The sequence below is a fragment of the Cryptomeria japonica genome, chromosome 2, assembly GCF_030272615.1.
Source record: "Cryptomeria japonica chromosome 2, Sugi_1.0, whole genome shotgun sequence".
In the NCBI taxonomy this organism is placed as follows: Eukaryota; Viridiplantae; Streptophyta; class Pinopsida; order Cupressales; family Cupressaceae; genus Cryptomeria; species Cryptomeria japonica.
In genome coordinates, this window is record NC_081406.1 from 652,463,527 (window position 1) to 652,486,390 (window position 22,864).

Here is a 22,864-nt window from a genome sequence, read left to right on the forward strand (position 1 = left end):
GCTGTTGTAGCGTCTTTTTGAGATTCTTCAGCATCAGAATAAGATGGATGAGGCTATGGGTGTCATCTCCTTACATGTTTCAGACAACTTGCTTTTTCACCTTGATGGTTTTCTCACTCCTTAGGCTATGTGGTCCAAATTTGAAACTCTCTTTGGTATTGTCAATGAGTTCAGAGCATTACAGATTGAGGCCGATCTCTCTTCCTTGTTACCTGAGTCTTTTCCTCACATTGAGGACTTTCTGAACAAGTTCAAAACCACCAGATCTATCTTACACAGCTGTGGTAAGAATAAGATAGACCCAGAGTGTATCTACCTAACTCTCTCTAAGCTTCGAGGTCCCTATCAGATATTTGCTTCCACATTTTATTTTACGATGGATGTGTTGGGTACACGCTTCACCATGCCTACTTTTGATGTATTCTGTGATCGCTTGACTCGTGAGCAGGCTCACTTATCTCAATTGGACACTCTCATAGGATCACAGCCAAAAGCATTGGCTGCTCAGACATCTAAAGAGAACAAGAAGCAGAAGTCGAAGCCTAAGAAGGATACAATTGGCAGTGAGTGTTCCTCCAAGCCACCACCTAAGTCTGATTACAAACCGAAGTCCTATCCCAAACAAGAGCACTCTTCTAAGTCTGGCAAGTCTTCCTCCAAGACTAAGAAGAAGTCTGATGAACTTTGTAGTTTATGTGGCAAAGAAGGTCATTCAGTTTCTCGTTGTTGGAAATGATTAGAGGCTTTGGAGGCAGCCATGTAGTAGCATCATATTTCTACTCCTCAACCTCCATCTTCCTCTTCTACTGGGAAAGGACATGCTCTTTTTGCACGAGCCATTCCTTTTGCCTCCACTTGGATTATTGATTTTGGGGCTTCTCACCACATGACACACTCACCGCAGCTTGTTACCTCACTTGCTCTCAGTAATACTTTATAGATTGCAGTTGGTGACTCAACACAACTTTCAGTTTCAGGTTCAGGTTTTGTTTCGTTGACAGGTGGTTATTTTCAGGATGTTCTTTTGGTTCTTGACATTTCTATGAACCTCCTCTCTGTTTATCAGATTTGTCATTCTGGCTCTGGTAAGACGGTTGATTTCTCACCACATGATGTGCTTATTCGAGAGCTCCATGATCTTGATTTGGTTGTGGCTACTGGCAGTGTTGAACTTGATTCTCGGTTATATCGGTTTGATGGCTTTGAGAGTCCAGATGGTTCAGGTGTTTCTCTTGTAGCACATGCAAATTCCGTGAGCAGACTATAGCATGAGCATTTTGGCCATGTCAACTATAGATACTTACAACAGATGAGCACACAGTCACTTATTATTGGGCTCCCTCAAATATCCTGTACTAATGGTGTATGTTGAGGTTGTGCACTTGGCAGACATCACCGTGATCCTTTTCCTACAGGCAGAGTCACCCGTGCTAAGGCACCCTTGGATTTGATCCACAGTGATCTTATGTCATTTCTGACTCCCTCCTTTTCAGGGTCCAAGTATGTGCTCACTTTCATTGATGACTTTTCCTGATGCACATGGGTGTACTTTCTTAAGTACAAGTCTGATGTCTTTGATTCATTTCGAGTCTTTAAGACATTTGTAGAGAAGTAGTCTAGTATTTCTATAAAGAGGATACACACAAATAATGGGAGAGAATATGCGAATCAGGCTTTTACATATGCCTGCACAGAGCATGGTTTGCAGCATCAGTTATCTGTTCCTCACACCCCTTAGTAGAATGATGTTGCTGAGAGAAAGAATAGAACACTAAGGGAGATGGCCATTTGTATGCTTCAGTCATGTTTTATGCAGCCTGCCTTTTGGGTTGAGGCAGTTAATTGTACCACTTATATTCAGAATCCGATGCCTCATAAGGCATTGCACTAGTTGACTCCTGATGAGGCTTGGTCCCATGTCAAGCCTGATGTTCCTTCATTCCAAGTTTTTGGTAGTGAGGCTTGGGCATTTATTCTAGATGCTTAGAGGAAAGCCATGGAGAGGAAGAGCCGACCACTCATTTTTGTTGGCAACTGTGAGGATGTTAAGGCGTACGAGTTGTTTGATCCTGATTCCCGAGAGGTCTTGTTTAGGTAGGATGTCCAGTTTGATGAGCGCCTTCCTCAAATGGATTCTCCGTCAGCAGCTTCTCCCTCACCGCCTCCTCCTCCCTCTTCATCTTTTGAGGATTCCTTCTTCCTTGAGGATGATGCAGATGGTGGTCCACCTTCACCACCACTTGCTGCTCAGCCTTTGCCCAAGTAGGCCTGTTTTACAGTTGATGTTGTTGGTTCTCTGGCAGGTGATCCTACTGACACTCATTGTACTCGTGCACAAACATCTGGTTCTAGTCTTCTGAGTCATGCCATTTTGGATGATCCTCAAAAATTTTCAGAGGCGACAGGTCACCCAGAGTGGGATACGACCATGGATGAGGAGTATTCTTCTTTGATGAAGAATCATACTTGGGATATTTGTTCTCTTCCGAAGGGCAGGAAGTTGGTTCGGTGCAAGTGGGTGTATCATACCAAGCATACTGCAGATGGTTCTATTAATAAGTATAAGACTCATCTTGTTGCGAAGGGGTTTTCTTAGGTGGAGGGTATTGATTACTCTGAGACCTTTGCTCATGTCGCCAAGATGAATTCTATTCGCTTTGTACTTTCTCTGGAAGCTTCACAAGGATGGACCATTTTTTCAGATGGATGTGAAGAGTGCTTTCTTGCATGGAGACCTTCGTGAGAAGATCTATATGGAGCAGCCTTAGGGATTTGTGCAGGATTCCTCTTTGGTTTGCAGACTTTGATGTTCATTGTATGGTCTCAAACAGGCTCCTCAGGCTTGGTATGAGAAGATGGACTCTTTCTTGCTTTCCACAATCTTTACACATTGTCATTTTGATCCTACAATTTACATTCAACGTCAGGGGGTTGATATAGTTATTCTTGTGCTCTATGTTGATGATCTTATCATTATCAGTAGCTCGTCCTCCTTGATTCAGGATATTCAGCGAGCCTTGATGGAGCAGTTTGAGATGACAGATCTTGGCCTTCTGCACTATTTTTTGGGTCTCTAGGTTATTCAGTCTTCCGATGGAATTTCCATACTTCAGCAGAAGTATGCTCTTGATATGCTTCACAGATTTGACATGCTTACTTGAAAGCCTGCACCCACACCATTTCAGTCAGGTGTTTTTTTGTCTCCCACTTGTTCTACACCTTCCGTGGATTCTACCTTATATCGACAGTTGGTTGACAGTTTGTTGTACTTGACACATACGTGCCCAGATCTTTCTTTTGCGGTTGGTCTTATCTCTCAGTTCTCCCATGATCCTCATGAGAGCCATTGGCAAGGAGCCAAACGTATTTTGCGGTACATTCAGGGCACCACTCAGTTTGGCATTCACTATACTTCAGGATCCCCTCACATTGTTGGCTTCACTGACTTAGATTGGGGTGGTGATGCTCAAGATCGAAAGTCTACTTCTGGCTTTTCTTTTTGCCTTTGTTCTGGTCCTATCACATGGTCTTGCAAGAAGTAGTCTACTATTGCATTATCATCTACAGAGGCTAAGTACCGAGCAGTGGTGTTAGCTAGTCAGGAGGTTTTATGGCTTCAACGGTTGATGACTGAGTTTGGGTTCCCTCCTGATAGTCCCACTATTATTTGGTGTGACAATTAGAGTGCCATTCACCTTTCTCGCAACCTAGTGGAGCACCAGAGGTCTAAACACATTGAGATTCACATGCACTTCATCAGACAGTTGATTCAGGACGACTTTCTCATCTTGGAGTACATTCCTACATAGGAGCAGGTTGCTGACATCTTCACTAAACCTTTTGCATCTCCGTGCTATCTTTAGTTGCGCTTTATGCCTGGGGTGAAGGAAGTTGTCCTTGGGGGGTCTCATTGAGGCCTTCCTTCCTTCATGTTCTTTTTTGTATGCTTTTCCCATCTCTTTTTGGAGTAGAGTTTTTTCCCATGTGGTTTTCTCTATTTCTCCATTTCATAGAGATTTGGTTGTGATTAGGTACCTCATCAAGCCTTATTGCCGGGACCCAAATTTGCCATCTTGTAGTTGCATTTTTCTTTCCTGCATTTAGTGTTTTTAGCTACTCCCTAAGTTCATCTTAAGGGGGGGTGTTAGAGTTATCTTGTATTAGCTAATAGTGATTTATTTAATTATTAGTCTATTATACTCTACGCTTAAGCTAAACTTAGGCATTTAATAATATTGTAGGTATTTAATAAATACTCTTTATCCCTTTAGGGTTTCTTTAGGGTTGCACATCTTTAGGGTTTCTATTCTCCTGTCATAAGGATTGTATTGTAACTTTTCTTTTTCAATTCCCTCTGTGAAATGATAATCTTTTCTTCAGAGCCTTTTTTGTGTTCTGTCTCCAATCTTCTCTTGTGATAGGTATTTTGCTTGCAAATGCTCTTGGGATCTCAGAAGTTGTACTTTCTCAACTTCTTCACTCTTTCTATCTTGATCTTTCACTCTCTCTTTATGACTCCATATTTATATATCTTTGTACTTTTCCTACTCTCTCTCTGTGACTCCCTCTTTCTATATCTTTGCACTTTTCCTACTCTCTCTCTCTCTCTCAATATCTCCTTATATCTATCTTTTTATCACTCGGTCTTAGCATTTAAATCTTTCTCCATTTCTCCTTCTCCCTCTTCCTTTATATCTATCTCTACATCTTCCTCTCTATCTCCCTATTTCTTCTTGTCTATATTTCGCCCCCTACCTCTCTCTATCTCTCTATTTATTTATCTCAATCTTCCTCTCTTGTTATATCTTCATCTCTACCTTTATCTTCCTCTCCCCCCTCTATCTCTAGACATGTCCCCCCCTCTCTGACCATCCATCTCTTTCCATCTCCATCTCCCTAGACCTCTATATCTATATCTCTTTGTCTTTTTATCTCTATCCCTCCATTCCCCCCCCCCATCTCTCTCTCTCTCTCTCTCTCTCTCTCTCTCTCTCTCTCTCTCTCTCTCTCTCTCCCTATTACAAACATAATATGAGAGTGTTGATAATGGACGCTAATTATCTTCCTAATTCAAAGGTTTTTCTCTCATATTTAGAACCCTATAAATGGATGCATAATTATTTTCAAGCTATCACTTCTTCATTGAGACATTTTTTGAACAAACAAAATCATTTGCTAGATGGGCTACAAATTGATCCCATGAATTATAATTATACAAAAAAAAAATAATTACTTCTTTTTATTCTACTAGACAACCAATGATGGAGTTTCTAAACTATAGATAAAGAAATAATATAGACTATTTATATTAATATAACTCTTGCATACATGTTTATACATGTATTTTTATTTTTAAGGTTTACTCATTATTATATTATAGTATATAATTGATAATAAATATCATTAAAAATTTATTTAATATTACATCATAATTTATAGATTTATTTAATATTATTATTATTTTGCTCGGTAGATTAATTTAATATTATTATGTAAGTAGAGAAATAATCTTTATTTTAGTTAGAGTGATCCAATTACGTGGGAACAAATTGTTTAGTAGAATTTCCTATAGACATCTTGTCATGGCTTTCTATGATCGTAAAATATGCACAAAATATATATGCAATTGTCCTTGGAAATTGTCAAGCTAATGAAAAATTAACATGTAGATAGAGTCGGTACTAGAAAACATTGCACAATTCTCTCTCTGAGCTTGTTAGTAATGGAGCCTGATTATCTTCCTCATTCAGAGGTTTTGCTTTAATTGTATTTCAATCCCTATAAGAGGATGCATAGTTGATTTGAAGCTATCACTTCTCCATCGATACCTTTTTCACAAAAAACATCATTTGCTAAATGGCCTACCAATTGATATCATGTATTGCATAAATGTATCCAAGAAATGGAACCTTTTTTTTTTAATTGACCCATTGCACAGTGAAGTGCAATTGCTAGTTACATCTACAATAATTCATTTATCTATCCACAATCTGACAAAAGATCATTTTTTAAATTTAAATCCTATATATAAACCCTATCATTCCAATCCTAACTTTTAAAATCTATGCCACTTGCTAATTGTTTAATTTATTTGGTAAAAAGCCTAATGTTTAAGTGGTTATTTTTTGTTACAATAATGAAAAATGTATGTCGGCACACATTCCATGAAGAAATAGGATAAGAGCAGTTGACTAGTTAAAGGTGAAATTGATTGCAGCAAGATAAGGGCATCGTTTCGATTCTCCTCCATTATTGCTTCAATTAAATATTATGCATGTGCCCCAATCTGAGGCACAGAATTAGAATCACCTGCTTCATCTGTCAGCAACATATCCACTACCAAACTTTCTTCTCTATAAAATAATTTTTTTTTGAATGAACAAAGATTTTCATTCTTCACTTTGTGACAGCGGCTCAGTCAAGTGCTGGGTCTAATCTATATATAGAGTGTACCTTAAACTATATATAGCTACTACTGAAAATCAATCTGAGATTTTTAGAGTCTTATTGTACAGAATTTATTTGTATTAACGTTTCCGATCACATTTGATCGGAAAATTTATTTACTTTGTTCCACGTCTAAATTCTGAATTATAAATTTATGAGAGGTAATAGGATCATGCAATGCCTGATTGTTTGCAGTGATTGCAGTTTGAATTGTGTTTCTCCTACATTTTATTATTGTATTTGCAGATTTAACCATTTTATTGTTGGATTTGGATTTGCAGATTTATCCAGAGGCATATTTACCCTGCATTTTTATTATTTGAATTAGCAGATTTATCCATTCCCCTTCCCCTGCATTTTTATTATTTGAATTAGCAAATTTATCCAGAGGCATGATTGTTTGCAGTGATTGCAGTTTGAATTGTGTTTCTCCTACATTTTATTATTATATTTGCAGATTTAACCATTTTATTGTTGGATTTGGATTTGCAGATTTATCCAGAGGCATATTTACCCTGCATTTTTATAATTTGAATTAGCAGATTTATCCATTCCCCTGCATTTTTATTATTTGAATTAGCAGATTTATCCAGAGGCGTGTTTCCCCTGCATTTTTATTATTTGAATTTGCAGATTTATCTAGAGGCGTGTCATCATTGCAATTTATTATTGGATTTGCGGATTTATCTGGACGCATCTTTCCTCTCCATTTAATTATCATATTTGCAGATTTATGCAAGTTTCCCCTGCATTTTATTAGTGAATTTGTAGATTTATCCAGAGGCAAGTTTCCCCTGCATTTTATTATTGGATTTGCAGATTTATCGAGAGGCCTGTTTCACCTGCATTTTACTATTATATTTGCAGATTTATCCAGAGGTCCTATTTCGCCTGCATTTTATAATCGGATTTGCAGATTTATCCGGAGGTACGTTTCCTCTCCAATTTATTATTGGATTTGAAGGTATATCCAGAGGCCGGTATCCCCCTGCATTTTACTATTGGATTTGCAGATTTATCCAAAAACATGTTGCAGCACCCTCGCTGCAATTTAAATTTTTGTTTGATGAAACAAGGTTTACCCCAGGGGAAATTTTTCTGAAACAGCATGGATGGAAACAGAGAAATCTTGAGCAGATTACATTTGCGAAAGATCTTGAGCAGAATATATTTGCGAAAGATCTTGAGCAGATTATACTTGCGAAAAATCTTAAATAAATATATAACATTCCACTCCTTGTCCTTCGCAAGTGGTCAGGGAAATGAATGCCGAGGAAACTTAAGCTAGATTTGCTTCTTTTGGAAGAACATAAAAAGGTTTGAATGCTTGAAAGAAAATTAAGGGCAGAAATAAGTAAAACTAATAAAAAATTTGTTAACAACCTTTAGCAAGTGGATAGCCTAGCTAACTTCACTGAACTATCCATGCAGAAATTGTTAAGAGAGGAAAATTTTGTCAAGGAAGCCTGTTAAAACGCTTTAAAAACAAGTGTGTTCTGGAGTATCGATGCAAATAAAAATGTGAAGCCTTAATTCCAAAAGCACACTAATGAAACCTATTGATTGATCACTAGAAAGCTGATACTAAGAGAATCGATCCTTCTTAATCAAATCCACGCCTGCACCATCTTGAACAGGGAAGGTCGGCAAAGAATAGACTTTTGCCTAATTATCATGAAAGTTTCAGAAGGAAATTTTGACAAAAGATGTGGATAACAAAAGCACAAAGAATGAAATGGCAATATTTACTTCAGCTCACAAATCTAAGCTGATCTAAATTCTTACAATTATAATTTGCTATATCAATTTGCATGCTCTGCCGTGCGCTGTCGAAGAATACATCATATGTAAAATCTCTACAGTATCAATATTGTTTAAAAATTACTCATCATGCACCTAAAAAACAGGTTTTATCTATTCAATTTGCTAGCAGAAGTTACTCATCCGGGGTAGCAAGGTCTGGGAAAGCATGTTTCATGAATCATGATTTATAGTTGCAAAATCCTAGCAACAAATAAACCTGCTAAGATAATATTCATTGCATTACTAAAAGGATTAAGAAATAAGAGCCCACAGAAATGAAGAAGCTCGACGCAATATACAGGGATTATATGAAATCAAAATGATATTATAAAGATCAGTTCTTCTTTCTAATCAACAGATTTCAACTGATGAACTGGAAGCTATCAGATATAGATCATTTCACCTTTATAATAAAAAGAACAGGGGCCTCCCATTTGGATTCTTCCACCATGACTCAAGGAAAGAGAATACAATAAAATGCTGTGAAACTCTTACCATAAAATCAATTAAAATTTACCACAAACATTTCAATGAGTGAACATGGTATGTCCCATTTTTGCACAAGTAGGTGTAGACATCAATCTGAGATCCGGATGGCTAATTCCCCCTCTTCATTCATGGAAGAACCTGAATGTAAATATACCATAAAACCTGAAAGAAAAACTCCCTCTGGAAAACACAGAAATTAGAGACAATCGACAACTCATCCATGGACGAACCTGAATGTACATAAACCATAAAACCTGAAGAAGAAAAAAAATTCCTTTGGAAAACAAAAGATTAGAGACAATCGACAATTCATCCATGCACATATGAAAATAAAGCTAGCATACGCAATACTACACAAACATAACTTATAATCGCACTTCAAATCAAACAGAAGCTCTTAAATTGACAAGCTACAATTCATTTCTTACACGTCTAAACATGCAAATTGGTTTACTTCAGCAATTTCCATCTACATTCATAATATATAGCCTATGCATCCAATAATTTCTACATATAAGCTCCACCATATCAAATGGGATCCAAATCTATTAAAAATACCAGCTACATCAACCTCCTCTGCACACCTATATCAATTTCCTCTGAGCTTTTCAAATATAAGAACTGACATAATATATAAACACTTTTATCAGTTTCCTCTGGGTTCTTCCTAGATATAAACAAGCACATCTAATATACAGTCCATAGTATAATGAAAAGTTACAAACACCAAGTATAATCGGAATTATTCAACACCCAATCAGATCCACAGTTAGCCCATAAGACATTCACCAAGGCCATGATATCAATTCTGCATTTTCCAAAAGAAAATTGTCAAAACCGTCTAAACCCGCACATCAATTGCCAGAACCACACTGAACAGAACCCTCCATGGAAACCAAAAAAGAAAAAGCAACCCACACAAACAATGAAAAACTGAAACATAAGCTCACAAGCCTTGCATCTGTTTATTCAGATTAAGGACAGCAAAAACCCAACAGGCCATTGATATTTCCAAAACAGGCAGATAAAATTCAAAAGGATTAAAACAAGTGTTCAGTGAATGAAACTGATTATTTAACATCCATTCAAATTTACAAGAACAGTTTCAACTACGCTTCCAGTGTTTCGTTCCCCCCCTGGAAACTCCGAAATAACTATATATATTACTGCGGAGTTGATCTGCAAAAGAGAATAAGTATCAAGCAGATGACTTTCTTTATTTCCCTGGCAATGAATTCCCAACTTGATCATCTAGCCAATGTGGAGAAGCAGCTGTTAGAACGCGCAATACCCTTGCGGGCAACATCCTCATTAACACGAGGGCTACTCGGAGTGGATCGCAGGGCTCTGGGCGAGTCAAGACTTTTTCTCAACAGCCGCCGCATGGTACCCACAAGATGCACAGCCGGGTTAGCATTAACATCCGATCGAACCTGCTTACAAAATTTCATATGAGCCTGCAGAGCTTCTTCCATCCCAATAATCGCATTAGCCCTGCAAAGCTCATCCTTCACAGCCTCAGAACACAGCCCACAGACCCACCGCCCATAGAACCGCTCACGCACCCGAGCAATGTAAGCAGGCGTGCATTCCTCCTTCAGTCCGCAGCACTCACAGACCGCAAATTCAACCTCCAACACAGCCGTCGCCATGAAACCCCCAAAATCCTTCTCGAAGCCCTAAATAAAATCCCCAAATCAGCAGCAACTCGAAGCAGAACTACAAATTATATCTATCTTTCCTTCTCCCCCGTCGCATAGCTACCAGCAGATTCAAAATACCGTGCCACAGCCGAACACCGAATTTGTCCTGGCATTTCAAGGCGGCTTGTGACTGTATTTCCTTCTCTTTAACTCAGGCTTCCGCCCGGGATCGAACCCCTGGCCTGACAATTCTGCTTTACTACCGAGAACAATCCCAATCCCGCTAAGCCTGGTGTTGTATCGATTCTGGGGCTTCCCCTCCCCCAATTTGTAGCCCCCCTGCACTTGTCCTCCAAATTATTGAAACCCCTAATTGCGGCTCTTCCCACATGTCAAATGATGACACTCTACGCTAGCATTTTATGTTAACGTGAACTAAAATGTGGGGATCCTGCCAGCTGGAACGCCATGACTGGTCCACCGTTTGCATCTGAACCGCCGTGAGCTCAACGTGTTGTTTCGTGCCCTTGTACGCTTCTCCAATACGTCCACTCATCATGACACGTCATGCATACTCATGGGAATTTACACCCATATCATTGTCCACAATTTTTTTTTGGTTTCTGGTGTCTCTGTTTTTGTTAAGCTGCCATCTGACTGGGTCCCAGCTGGCAATCCTGGTTTGTAGGGCAAGTGTTATCTTCCATACAAAATGGTACCAGATCAGCATAATACAATTGTTTTTCATCTCATTTTTTACATTTTTACAGTATTGAAAAGATAGATTAGGAGGATTAAGAGGATTAAATCAATTGTTTTTTATCGGATTTTTAACATTTTTACAGCATTGAAAAGATAGATCTGTTGTGATTTGTAGATTTTGTGTTTTTGATAGGTACTGTTTTGTATGAAGAATAGACAAACTCAATTTGTAGCCACAGGTTTAAATTTTGCATGCCGTGTTAGATTTGGGCAAATCAAAATCATAATGTAGGAGTTTTTTTATCAGGAATAGACAACTGGATTTGTAGCTACTGATTTTACTATTAAGTTGGGCGAATCAAATTCAAAATGTAAGAATTTTTTATCAATACTATTTTGTATGGAGTATAGACAACTGAATTTGTAGCCACTGATTTTACTATTGCCCAACAGCTAAAATTTTGATTTGGACAAATCAAATTCATAATGGATGAGTTGTTGCAGGTTAGTGGGAATTGTTATTTTTGTCACATTTTTAGCGGGCAAAAGATAAAGATTACACGTTGATATTGTGCGAATCTATGGCTGGAATAAGCCTGGCTTAAAATAGGATGGGGACCTTCATTGCCTGCCACGTCATTACAGGTCAGCTTAATATAGAGCTAGTTGCGGGGTCAACATGTTGTACGCGTGGCATCAATGAGGTGGTTTGTGTAGTTAATATATTTTGTTTTGTCATTCTTATTATTGGGTATCTACAATGCTCCATACACAAGTTATACCTTTGCATGTCACATTAGTCAAAATCATATAATGGTGGTTGAACTAGAATGCAATGAACGTAAGGTCTCAACAATGATTGAGCATAGAGGTTTAAAAAATAAAAAATTAAAAATTTAAAAATTCTTAGTTTGTCCTTTCCTGAATTAATTTATTTATCTTCATTGTGGAATGACTTTAATTTGTTTTTAATGGAATGATTGTTCACATACATATAATTTCCACGGTCTATGAATTATTTTTTAATTTGTGTCGACGTTTCAAATCAAACTTCATGATATGAGTTGTGGAGTTTTCTATATCATGAAGTTTGATCTTAAACGTGGATGAAAAATCTTAGACAATCAAATCAAGAAATAATTCGTACTAAGCACGTTTGGTGTTAAGGTAAAGTGTGTTAAGTAAAGGGTTGTATGTAATTATTAATAATAGAGGTTAAATTCAATGTGTATATGACATGAAAGGGGTTTTTTGTATATATCGTAAAAGAAATTATAAGATTATTTTGGAGTGTGTGTATATTAGTATTTGAAAGGTAAGCTTGAATGGATAAGTATCATGAAAAATGTGTTTGACAATTAGGTGTCCATTATGAAATTTAGGGGGTTTGATTGGGAGGAGATGACCTACACCATGTGCTTTTGTTTAAGAATGCACAATTTGTTTTAGTTAGGTATAGGTATAGGTATAGTAAATTTAATAAGAAATTTCGATAATTTAGAAGACAACTCCATGCATCCCAACATTCCTAACAATTTAACTATGGATAAAATTTTAGTACTTTATATATTTATTTAGAATTATATTAATCAAGTGTTATATGACTTTTATTTGCTCGTTCTTCTAGGGAAGAACCCAAAGTTTTATTCATGTTTTTTAGCTTCTTACATGAGGATTTATTGTTCTTGTTTATAATTTTGGACTCATACAAATATCTTGGTAGTATCTCCCTTGTATTATTTTTTGTGGTAGGGTTACTATATGCCTTTCTTTTGCTCCTCTTTTCTTACTTCATTTTCCCTATATATATATTTTTCTCACATATTATATTCTAGTAGTCATGTCACATTTCTTTGTACCTATTATATTGAAGTTCATTTTGGCCTTTCTAGCTCACTCTCTTTTGCTTGGTCTTGTGTGTTGGGCTTCACAAATTTGGCATCATGGGAACTCCTAATGCAAATAACATAAAACAAGTATTACTACCTATTATTTATTTCTATCATTGCCACTAATATTAAAATTCTTATTTGACCTATTCTATAATGATCACTTTGATGGGTACCTAGTAAATTTAATAAGAGATTTTTTAATAAAATTGAAGGCGACTTCATGTATCCCAACATTCCTAACAATTTAAGTATGGATAAAAAATTAGTTATTTATATATTTATCTAGAATTCTATTAATTAAGTACTATATAACTTTTTATTTGCTCGATCTTTTAGGGAATGAGACATAGTTATATTTTCACATTTTTTAGTTTCTTACAAGAGGATTTGTTGTTCTTGTTTATAATTTTTGGCCTATACTAATAACTTGCTAATATCTCCCTTGTATTATTTTTTGTGGTTGGGTTATTTTACGCCTTTCTTTTGCTCCTCTTTCTTACTTCATTTTCCCCTATATATATATATATATATATATTCTCACATGTTGAATTATAGTAATCACATGTCTCACATTCCTTTGTACCTCTTCTATTGAACTTCATTTTGGGCTTTTTAGCTCACTCTCTTTTATCTTGGTCTTGTGTGTAGGGCTTCACAATTTTGGCATCATTCGAACTCCTAATGCAAATAACATAAAATGAGTGCTACTACTTATTATTTACTTCTATCCTTGCCAAAATATTAGAATTCTAATTTAAACTATTCTATAATGATCATTTTGATATGTAGAGTGGATTCTAAAATTTAGGTGGGTTGATTGGAAGGAGATGACATACACTACGTGCTTCTATTTAAGAATGTACAATTTGTTTTAATTAGGTACTTAGAGCAACTTTAATAAGATATTTCAATAAATTAGAAGACAACCTTATACATCCCAACATTCCTAACGATTTAGGTGTGGAGAAAGTATAATTATCTATAAATTTATTTAGAATTCTATTAATTAAGTATTGTATCTTTTATTTTCTCATTCTTTTTAGGGAAGAATCCATAGTTTTATTTTCATGTTTTTAAGTCTTTTACATGAGGATTTGTTGCTCTTGTTTATAATTTATGGCCTCATACAAATAACTTGGTAGTATTCCCTTGTATCTTTTTTTTTTAATGATCGGTAGTTATTTGATACCTTTCTTTTGCTCTTCTCTTTCTTACTTCCTTTTCCCCTATATACGTTTTTTCTCATGTGTTGTCATAGTAGTCATATTGCATTCTTTTGTACATCTTCTATTGAACTTTATTTTGGGCTTTCTAGCTCACTCTCTTTTGTCTTGTTCTTGTATGTAGGGCTTAACAAATTTGGCGTCATGGTACTATTAGGTCCAACAATGAAAGCTAATGAATTGAGAGGGGAGGGGTGAATCAGTACTTCAAAACTTTTCTTTAAAAACAATCTCACTCATAAACATAAACTGTATATAGTTGATCTCATAATATATAAAGCCAAAACACAATCATAGTAATTACATCCATACACATTTCACTCCATAACACAAAGATTTTGGTTACGCAGAAACTCTTGGTTAGAGAGAAAAACTGCGATGGGGATGGCACCCACAACTTCACTACTGCAATAATAAAGGTTGCTTGGTTAGAGCTATATGTTTAGCTATTTCTAATAGCTTACCTTGTTAGGAGTATCAAGATATTTAGATCTACCTTGCTAAAGGATTTTACAAACACTTTTACAAAATATTGTACCTGGTTAAAGGCTTTACATTTCATAGACCTTGTTAGAGTCTTTTACCCTGTTAAAGGTTTCTAACACAACTCAAAATAATTCAATTAGAATCTTTTACAAAATATCTGCAACTTTACATCTGAAATGTTATAGCAGGTTCTATGTGCTCAATATGAAATTACCATGCTCATAGCATACCTTGGTAATTGATAGATCAACTCGGTGACCTCTTCTGTATTCTCTGTCCTTAAACTGTTTCCTAAAAATCTTCTCGGTGACCTCTGAATACCTCTGTTCAATCATCACATCTTATCTTTTCACAAGATTTTTATCTTCAACTCACCATCTTTTTCTCTTTTTCTTTAGATACTCAAATCACTCTGTATATAGATCTCTAAGGTGGTGGTCTTGTTCATACATCAATTATACAAACATGTTTTATCGAGTGAATAAACATAGAAATTATTTCATTGGATAAACTTCCTCAAAATCATGCAAAATCCATAAGTGCAATTCCCTATGAAATAACGGTTCCCTGTTCTCGAATCTTGTAACACGTTTCCACATATGTGTCCAGGTTCATTGAATTTGGTAACACGTTTCCACTCGGTTCAGATTAACTCGGTGTACCTTCTTTGCTACTCGGTGGACATAGAAAATTTACTCGGTAGATAGCTCGGTATATATCATCTCGATGACTAGCCTTTCTTCTGTAACCGACACCCTTAGAGCTTACTGACTGAATATTTCTGTAGTATTAATCGACTAGGGTATATAGGATGACTTTGAACATAAAACTAATGACAACTTAGTAAATAGTAACAATCTCCCCTTTTGACATTAGTTTGGTATGTTTGACAAAATTCCTTTCAAAGTCATAACACAAAATCTATATACTTACAAAATGTGACTGAAATGACAGTATATACATTCGTTCAAATACATACTTCGAATACATACTCCCCTTATCAATATGCTGAACAAAACTTGATTTGCATGCCCCTGATGTTCCATGCTCCCCTTGACAATTTCATCTGTACACTCGGATACTCTGTATATACTTGGTACACTCCCCCTTTTTGACAAACATCAAAACTAGTTACCATTCGGTGGGGGCAACTGATCAAAAATAGATTTATACTTAGTACGAGCATCGTTGAGAGCGTTGGTAAGTGCACCCTTGACACTTTCCATTAAAGAATTCCGAGCATTAATATCAGCTAACAATGAAATCGAACCATCTAAAGTACTTCCCTCTGCTTGTGTGGACAGTTGGGTAGCTTGGTTGATCTGCTCTTGTATTGATGATAGATGGGGAAAAAATAAAGTTTGAAGAGTCATAATATCCATCCTTATTTTGTGCTCTTCATTCCTAAGTTCTAACTGCCGAGCCATAAAAGTTTGTAGCTTGGTATAAAAATTCTGAGTAGAATTTGGCTCGGTAGTCAGTGTATTTGAGAGATCAGTAATCTCTTTTTCAATGACTTCAGTCTTCTGCTTGATATCTTTAATAAAGAATGAAAATGTACATAATTTCTGGAATAAATAAATAATGTGCTTGAGTTGAGGGGACAACTCGACAATGAATCCAACAAGCTTGATTTTACCTATAGCAATGGTTTTCTGCACTTCTTCAATCATCTTGGCAGTTAGCTCTTTTTCTTTTAATTTGCTAAGGTATTCTGATGCCTCTACTCCCGATGTTTCCAATTGAGTGAGTAGTTCATCCAATTGCATATGGATGGTAGCATCTTTACTTACGGTAGCTTTAGGTAGCATGTCTGTCAATAATGCTTTAACCTTCTGAAGTACTCGGTTCTTCTTTTGAATAGCTATCTGTTTTTCTTGTTCTGCTCTTGCTTTGCACAGCTCACCAAATTCAATAAGTGCTTGCCCTTTTAATTTGGAAATGTCAACATTCGGCAACACAATAGGCTTTGACAGATCTATCTTGAAACTATGCTTCTTTGCTTTCTTCTCCTTTGATGATGATGCCTTCACCGGTTGAATGAGTACAATGGCTTTGGAGGCTCGATCTTCCTCGGTATGTTGCTCGATGGGAGAAACACTTTTGTTAGTTTCTATAGCCTCTGTTGTAGCCTTTGGTGATTCCTTGCTTGGGGTCTCAGTGGTAGCAGTTTCAGTGCTTGCAAGAGCTTGAGAAGTTTGCTCACCTGTGGCCTGAGAGGTAGATTCACCTTGTGTAGCCTTATGATCCTCTTTGCCTTGTTCTATGTCTTGAGGTATCTCAGTTGTCACTTGTTGAGCTATAGGAGGATAGGACTTAACCTATTCCAAGACTGATTCATTGGATACCAGTTTGGCATAGGCATTTCCTTCTATCATTTCTTCTTCCTGTGCCTTAGTGTCCATGACATCCTCATCTTGTTGAATCGTTGAAGCAGAATCTTGCTCAGTAATGTCAACTATTTCTACTTCACCTTGAGGTTCTTCAGTCTGAATTCTGAAGATTTCTTGCCATTTTTCTTTGGTTTCCTTTTCGACTTCAAGATAAAGTCCATTCATCATTTTCAAGGCTCTATGCTTCACTTGAAAATTTGTTTGGTATTTTTTCAAATGATTTTTAATATCATCTACCGACATGTCTGGAAAGAGATGTACTAAAACTCTTTCTCTTATTTGCTTCTCCGAGTCTATAGCATATTTCCATCTGTTGTCAATATGAGAGTATAATGCTTTTGGAAGAAAGTTAGTTACTTCCAATGGAACTACTCGGAATTTGAGAAGTGTACATACTACTGACTCTTCTATTTGTCTCTTTTCTTCTTCTGTCTGGAAGTCATATTTAACATATCTGAATGACCCAAATCCTCCATATTGTTTCAATTTGGCACAAAAGTTGTCAACACTGTGTAATTCAAAATGAGTCTCCTAGTCGACTTTCTATAAGTCTTTGTAACTTTAGGTAATTCAACATTTTTCTGCCTCTTACCGGGTGACATTGCAGACGATCTAGTGTTAGGTCGTTTCACTGGTGGAGCCGGTGATACCTTAGGTGTATCTTGTTTCTTCCTTTTCAATATTTTTCCCTTTGGCAACTTGGTGCTCAGAGTGATGGCTGCTTCCTGAGCTTCAGATCTTCCTCAATTGAAAGTTGATCATCTTTCCTACCTATTGGCTTAGTAGGTGTGGAGGTAGAACCTTCTCCAAATTTCTCAGTTAAGTCTTTTATCATTTTAGTGGCTTTTCTGGTAGCCTTTGGTACAACTATGCTCATTTTTACCTTCTCTTTTACCTCTTCATAGGTACCATATCTGATCTCGGTCGAGTGCCTTGGAAGTGTCAGAAAGACATCTATCTACTATTGACTAATCTCAAAATAAATCTCATAACCCATAGGAGGTAAAGATTGGGTTTTGGGTTCTACTGCATTGACATAACAGTAGTCGGTGTCCACTTCAAAACATATAGTATCCTTATATTTCTCCACTAGTTGAGGTGGGATCATGTACCTGTTATGCATCTTTTCCTAAAATTTATTGAAGTAGGCATCCATTATCTCATTGAAATTATCACCTAGCTGATTGATAAAATCATTTATCTGATGGGTGATCGGTCGGTGTAATTCCCAAACAATGTTACCGACTGATGGAAAGAACTTCTGAAAATAGAAGAACATGCACACTAAGAGAGACCCAAACTTTAGTGTGTTAGCAAAGTTATTCTTCTTAGGTTTCCTTATTGTGTTGAGATTCTCAAAAATATTCTTCAACAATACTTCACATAGATTAATTTTCATACCCTTTTTCACAATTTTATAGGCCAAATCCACAGTTGCACATGGTACACTGTTCTCTCTCGCCGACTAAAAGAAACAATAACCGATGACTCTAATTGCAAACTTTAGTTCTGCATCTATTACATTATTCATCTTAAGACCTCTACAATCAGACTCAAATCCGGTTAAGGTTATCAGTTCCTTATGTGAAATCATCTTCTGTGCTCGAGCATGGTTGTATATAGGGTATTTGGTGATTATGTGAATAATCTCCTTGGTGATCTTGAATGGCTGGTCTTCTAACCACATAAATTCATCATGCACTCTGCTCAAAACAAATTTGACCCATTGGGGTTTGAAAACTCGAGGATAGGTTACGGCCTTGGTCAATCCCTTAACCTTGATATGCTCATACTTACTATCCAGGATTTCATCGATGCAAAGTTCATCATACATGTCCTTAATTTCGGTATGACCTAGCTCTTCTACACGACACTTAGTATAAAATCTAACATCTTCAACCAAAAGAACCCTATTTGGAATAAGAGAAAATACAGTTTTCTCATCGGGTTCAGATGCCACTTTGGGAGGTAAGAAATACTTAAGTGAGGGCTTCTCAATAGTCTCAACTACAACTGGTTTCTGCATCTTGGGAGCCATTTCAAACTTTGGATTTCTACTAATAAAATAGCTTAGGGTTTCAACTAACCAGAAAACATTTTTGACTTAGTAAATATAATGCAAATATTCACAACTGATATTGATCGGTTAACTTGCTTGAAAATGCGTTTAAGATTATGTGAAAATACCTTGAATTCGCTCTGAAATGTTTGATCACCTTTGATTCGCTTAGCTCTGCTCTTTGAAAACTAGTTAGTGTAAAATGACAGCACAAAGAACTTTAAATACACCCTTTACCTTATCGGGCTTTGTGCAGTTAGGTAAGATAAGCATTAAATGCACTTGATTACACTTTGCCAACTAACTTCCTTATATGCTTTTACTGACTAAACAGGTTTACTGTATTTACCGACTTCATTGGTAAATCGTAAGACTAGATACAATTTCAGAAATGTTAATACATCTTAGCTATGTAGATTTTGGAGTTATTTCCATGATTAAAATAGGAACTGTTAAGATCTAACCTTGTGAAGATGCAGTCCCTTCATACCTTTATTGATTAATTGGAAGTAGATGCACCTAACTCGGTAGGTAAGGTGGTTTCTTCATTATTTGATCCATTTTCCTTCTTTTTCCAGATTTTCTTTAATTTGATTCTTATCTCTTCAGTATCTCCTCTGGGTTGATCTCTGTAATCTTTAGCCAAGTGTCCAACTTTATGACAATGAAAGCATGCCATTCTAGGATTTCTCCATGATCTCCAATTGTTCATTCCAAACCTTATCATACAGTTTGCACTTATATGTCCATACCTTCCACAACATTCACACCATATTCTTGTATTGTAATCCCATGGTACTGCAGTATATTGTCGATTGAGATTTGTGTGAGTTTGATAGCTTCTATCATTTGCTCGGTGTGGAGACCACATGTAGTTTTTCTTCTTAAACCAACACTTCTCGGTATTGTGTCCATATCTATTACAGTTTTTGCAAAATCCCTTGAATTTTGCCTTCTGATAATTGCTAACAGACTTTGTCCTACATTGTTTAGATGTGTGACCATACTTATTGCAATTGTAATAATAACTATCAGACCTAGTGACATTTGGTAGCTTACCTTTTCTGATTCGGCACATGTTGGTAGTATGTCCTTGTTTTCCACAGTAGTTGCAAATAGGCTTGTTATATTTCAACTTATCTTTGTTTCCAGCCTTCCTTGATGATTCTCCTTTCTCGGTGGTGTTGATTCCTTTGTTGGTAGAGTTGTTTCTTTTGTAACTGAGTCCGATAGATTTGTTGGGTGATCTTGTGTTTAGTTGCTCATCCAACATTCTTGACGCTTCATAACTTTTCTTCAGTGTTTCTTTTGACTTCTTTTTTGCTTCAAGTTCATCAGTCAATCTTGATAATTCAAGTTTCAATGCTTGGTTCTCATTTTCTTTTAGAGTTCCTTCATGATGTGCATGACCCAATTAATCAGACAGATTATGTTGAATTCCAGTCATCCTTGTGATTTCATCATTCTTTTCAGATACCAATGCTTCCAGCTGTTGTTTTTCTCTTTCTATACCTTTTATGGTATCTTCAGCTGTTCTCAATGCATCAAGATTTTCAGTCATCTGTGTGCTAAAATACTCATGTTCCCTTCTCATTGCTTTAAGTTGATCATTTAGTGCTTTGTTCTTTTCTTTCAATTCTATAATCATTTCTTCAGACTCTTATGATATGCTGTTCTCAGATGATGTCTCAATTTGTTCCACCAACTCTTGTGAGTCCTGTAAATCATCAGACAATCTTCTTCTTACTTTCAGTGATTTTTGCATTTGTCTCTGCATGTCTGCAATCACTTGATTAGCATGATCCAATTCTTCTTGGAGATTCACAATTCTGCGTGATTGTTTATAGCCTTCCATTGATGGGATCTTTCTCTTTAGGCTGCAAAACCTTTTTCCAAGAGTATAGCTCTGATACCAATTGTTAGGTCCAACAATGAAAGCTAATTTACTGAGAGGGGAGGGGTGAATCAGTACTTCAAAACTTTTCTTTAAAAACAATCTCACTGATAAACATAAACTGTATATAGTTGATCTCATAATATATAAAGCCAAAACACAATCATAGTAATTACATCCATACACATTTCACTCCATAACACAAAGATTTTGGTTGCGCAGAAACTCTTGGTTGGAGAGAAACTGCGGTGGGGATGGCACCCACAACTTCACTACTGCAATAATAAAGGTTGCTTAGTTAGAGCTACATGTTTAGCTATTTTTGATAGCTTACCCTGTTAGGAGTATCAAGATCTTTAGATCTACCTTGCTAAAGGATTTTACAAAAACTTTTACAAAATGTTGTACCTGGTTAAAGGCTTTACAATTTATAGATCTTGTTAGAGTCTTTTACCCTGTTAAAGGTTTCTAACACAACTCAAAATAATTCAATCAAAATCTTTTACAAAATATCTGCAACTTTACATTTGAAATATTATAGCAGACTCTATGTCCCCAATATGAAATTACCATGCTCATAGCATACCTTGGTAATTGATAGATCAACTCGGTGACCTCTTCTGTATTCTCTGTCCCTTAAACCGTTTCCTGAAAATCTTCTCGGTGACCTCTGAATACCTCTGTTCAATCATCACATCTTATCTTTTCACAAGATTTTTATCTTCAACTCACCATATTTTTCTCTTTTTCTTTAGATACTCAAATCACTTTGTATATAGAGGGCGGTGATCTTGTTCATACATTAATTATACAAACATGTTTTATCGAATGAATAAACATAGAAATTGTAGCGTCCTAAAATTGCGACACTTGCAATTTCGACTGCATTTGGGTCTTCACGATGGCGATGCAACACGGAACCTGAATGGAGACCCCGAAACTTGTTCATGACATCAAAAATTGCATTTTTCAGCACCCTGGCCTGATCCTCCTTGCACCCTGCTGCCCCTGGAGGTGGGACCATGGCGCCCAGTGCCCTGATCCTTCAAAACTAGGGCGCCCAGCGCCTTGGTCCCCCAGGACCATGGCGCCCAGCACCCTAGTCCCTGGCCCTATTTTGGGCCCGGTCTCTTGTGGGCATCGGGTCTTTAAGTTTGCAAATTGGAAAATAATGTTTCCTGGTCGGCCTAAGGTCGGGAAAATCAGTCTATCAACCCTAATTGGCAAGTATATAAACTACATTTCCTCTCCCATTTTGGTAGATAGAAAAAGGCGGAAACAATATTCAAACATTCAAGCATTCAAGCATTCAAGCATTCCTTCAAGCAATTGAGCATTCTAAGTCTCCATTCAAGGCTAAGTGTTGCATTCAAGACAAGGATTCAACCATTGAAGAGGAGATCACATACAACATACAACATACTACATACATTACACCTTCGCATGTAAGAATATAAACATTCTTACAACAAGGTATCAGTACTTGTTTACATTACAAACATTTACATTTACAGCATTCTCATTTCTTGGTTAATTCCAAAACCGGGGTTTGACCTAAAGGCAAACCCCTCATCCCTAACCCCCCAATCGTCCTCTCTTTTCTGTATGTAGGTTGCAAGTACGCGGCTGTAATTGAAGATCTGGAATCCTTGTGCAGAGACGAACAGATCCCCCTTCATTTCGCGGATTTTTCGGAGGACCGTGTGCACGCCGGGCGCCATCGTCCCGTCAACTTTCGCTCAAATTTGCAGAACAGCACCATCTCGACATTTTACTGCTAATTCCAGGTCCGCAGCTTCATACCATATCCCTATCTCTGTTTATAAGCGAATC

At 36.7% G+C, this 22,864-nt stretch overlaps 1 protein-coding gene across 1 annotated transcript; it reads right to left on the reverse strand.

Annotated features, from left to right (window-relative positions):
* Positions 1-9,791: 9,791 nt before the first annotated feature.
* On the reverse strand, positions 9,792-10,782 carry LOC131038397 (uncharacterized). The gene has a single exon (XM_057970822.2). The coding sequence runs from the start codon at positions 10,389-10,391 to the stop codon at positions 9,987-9,989; it is 405 nt and encodes a 134-aa protein (XP_057826805.1). The 5' UTR covers positions 10,392-10,782; the 3' UTR covers positions 9,792-9,986.
* Between the last annotated feature and the right edge of the window lie 12,082 nt (positions 10,783-22,864).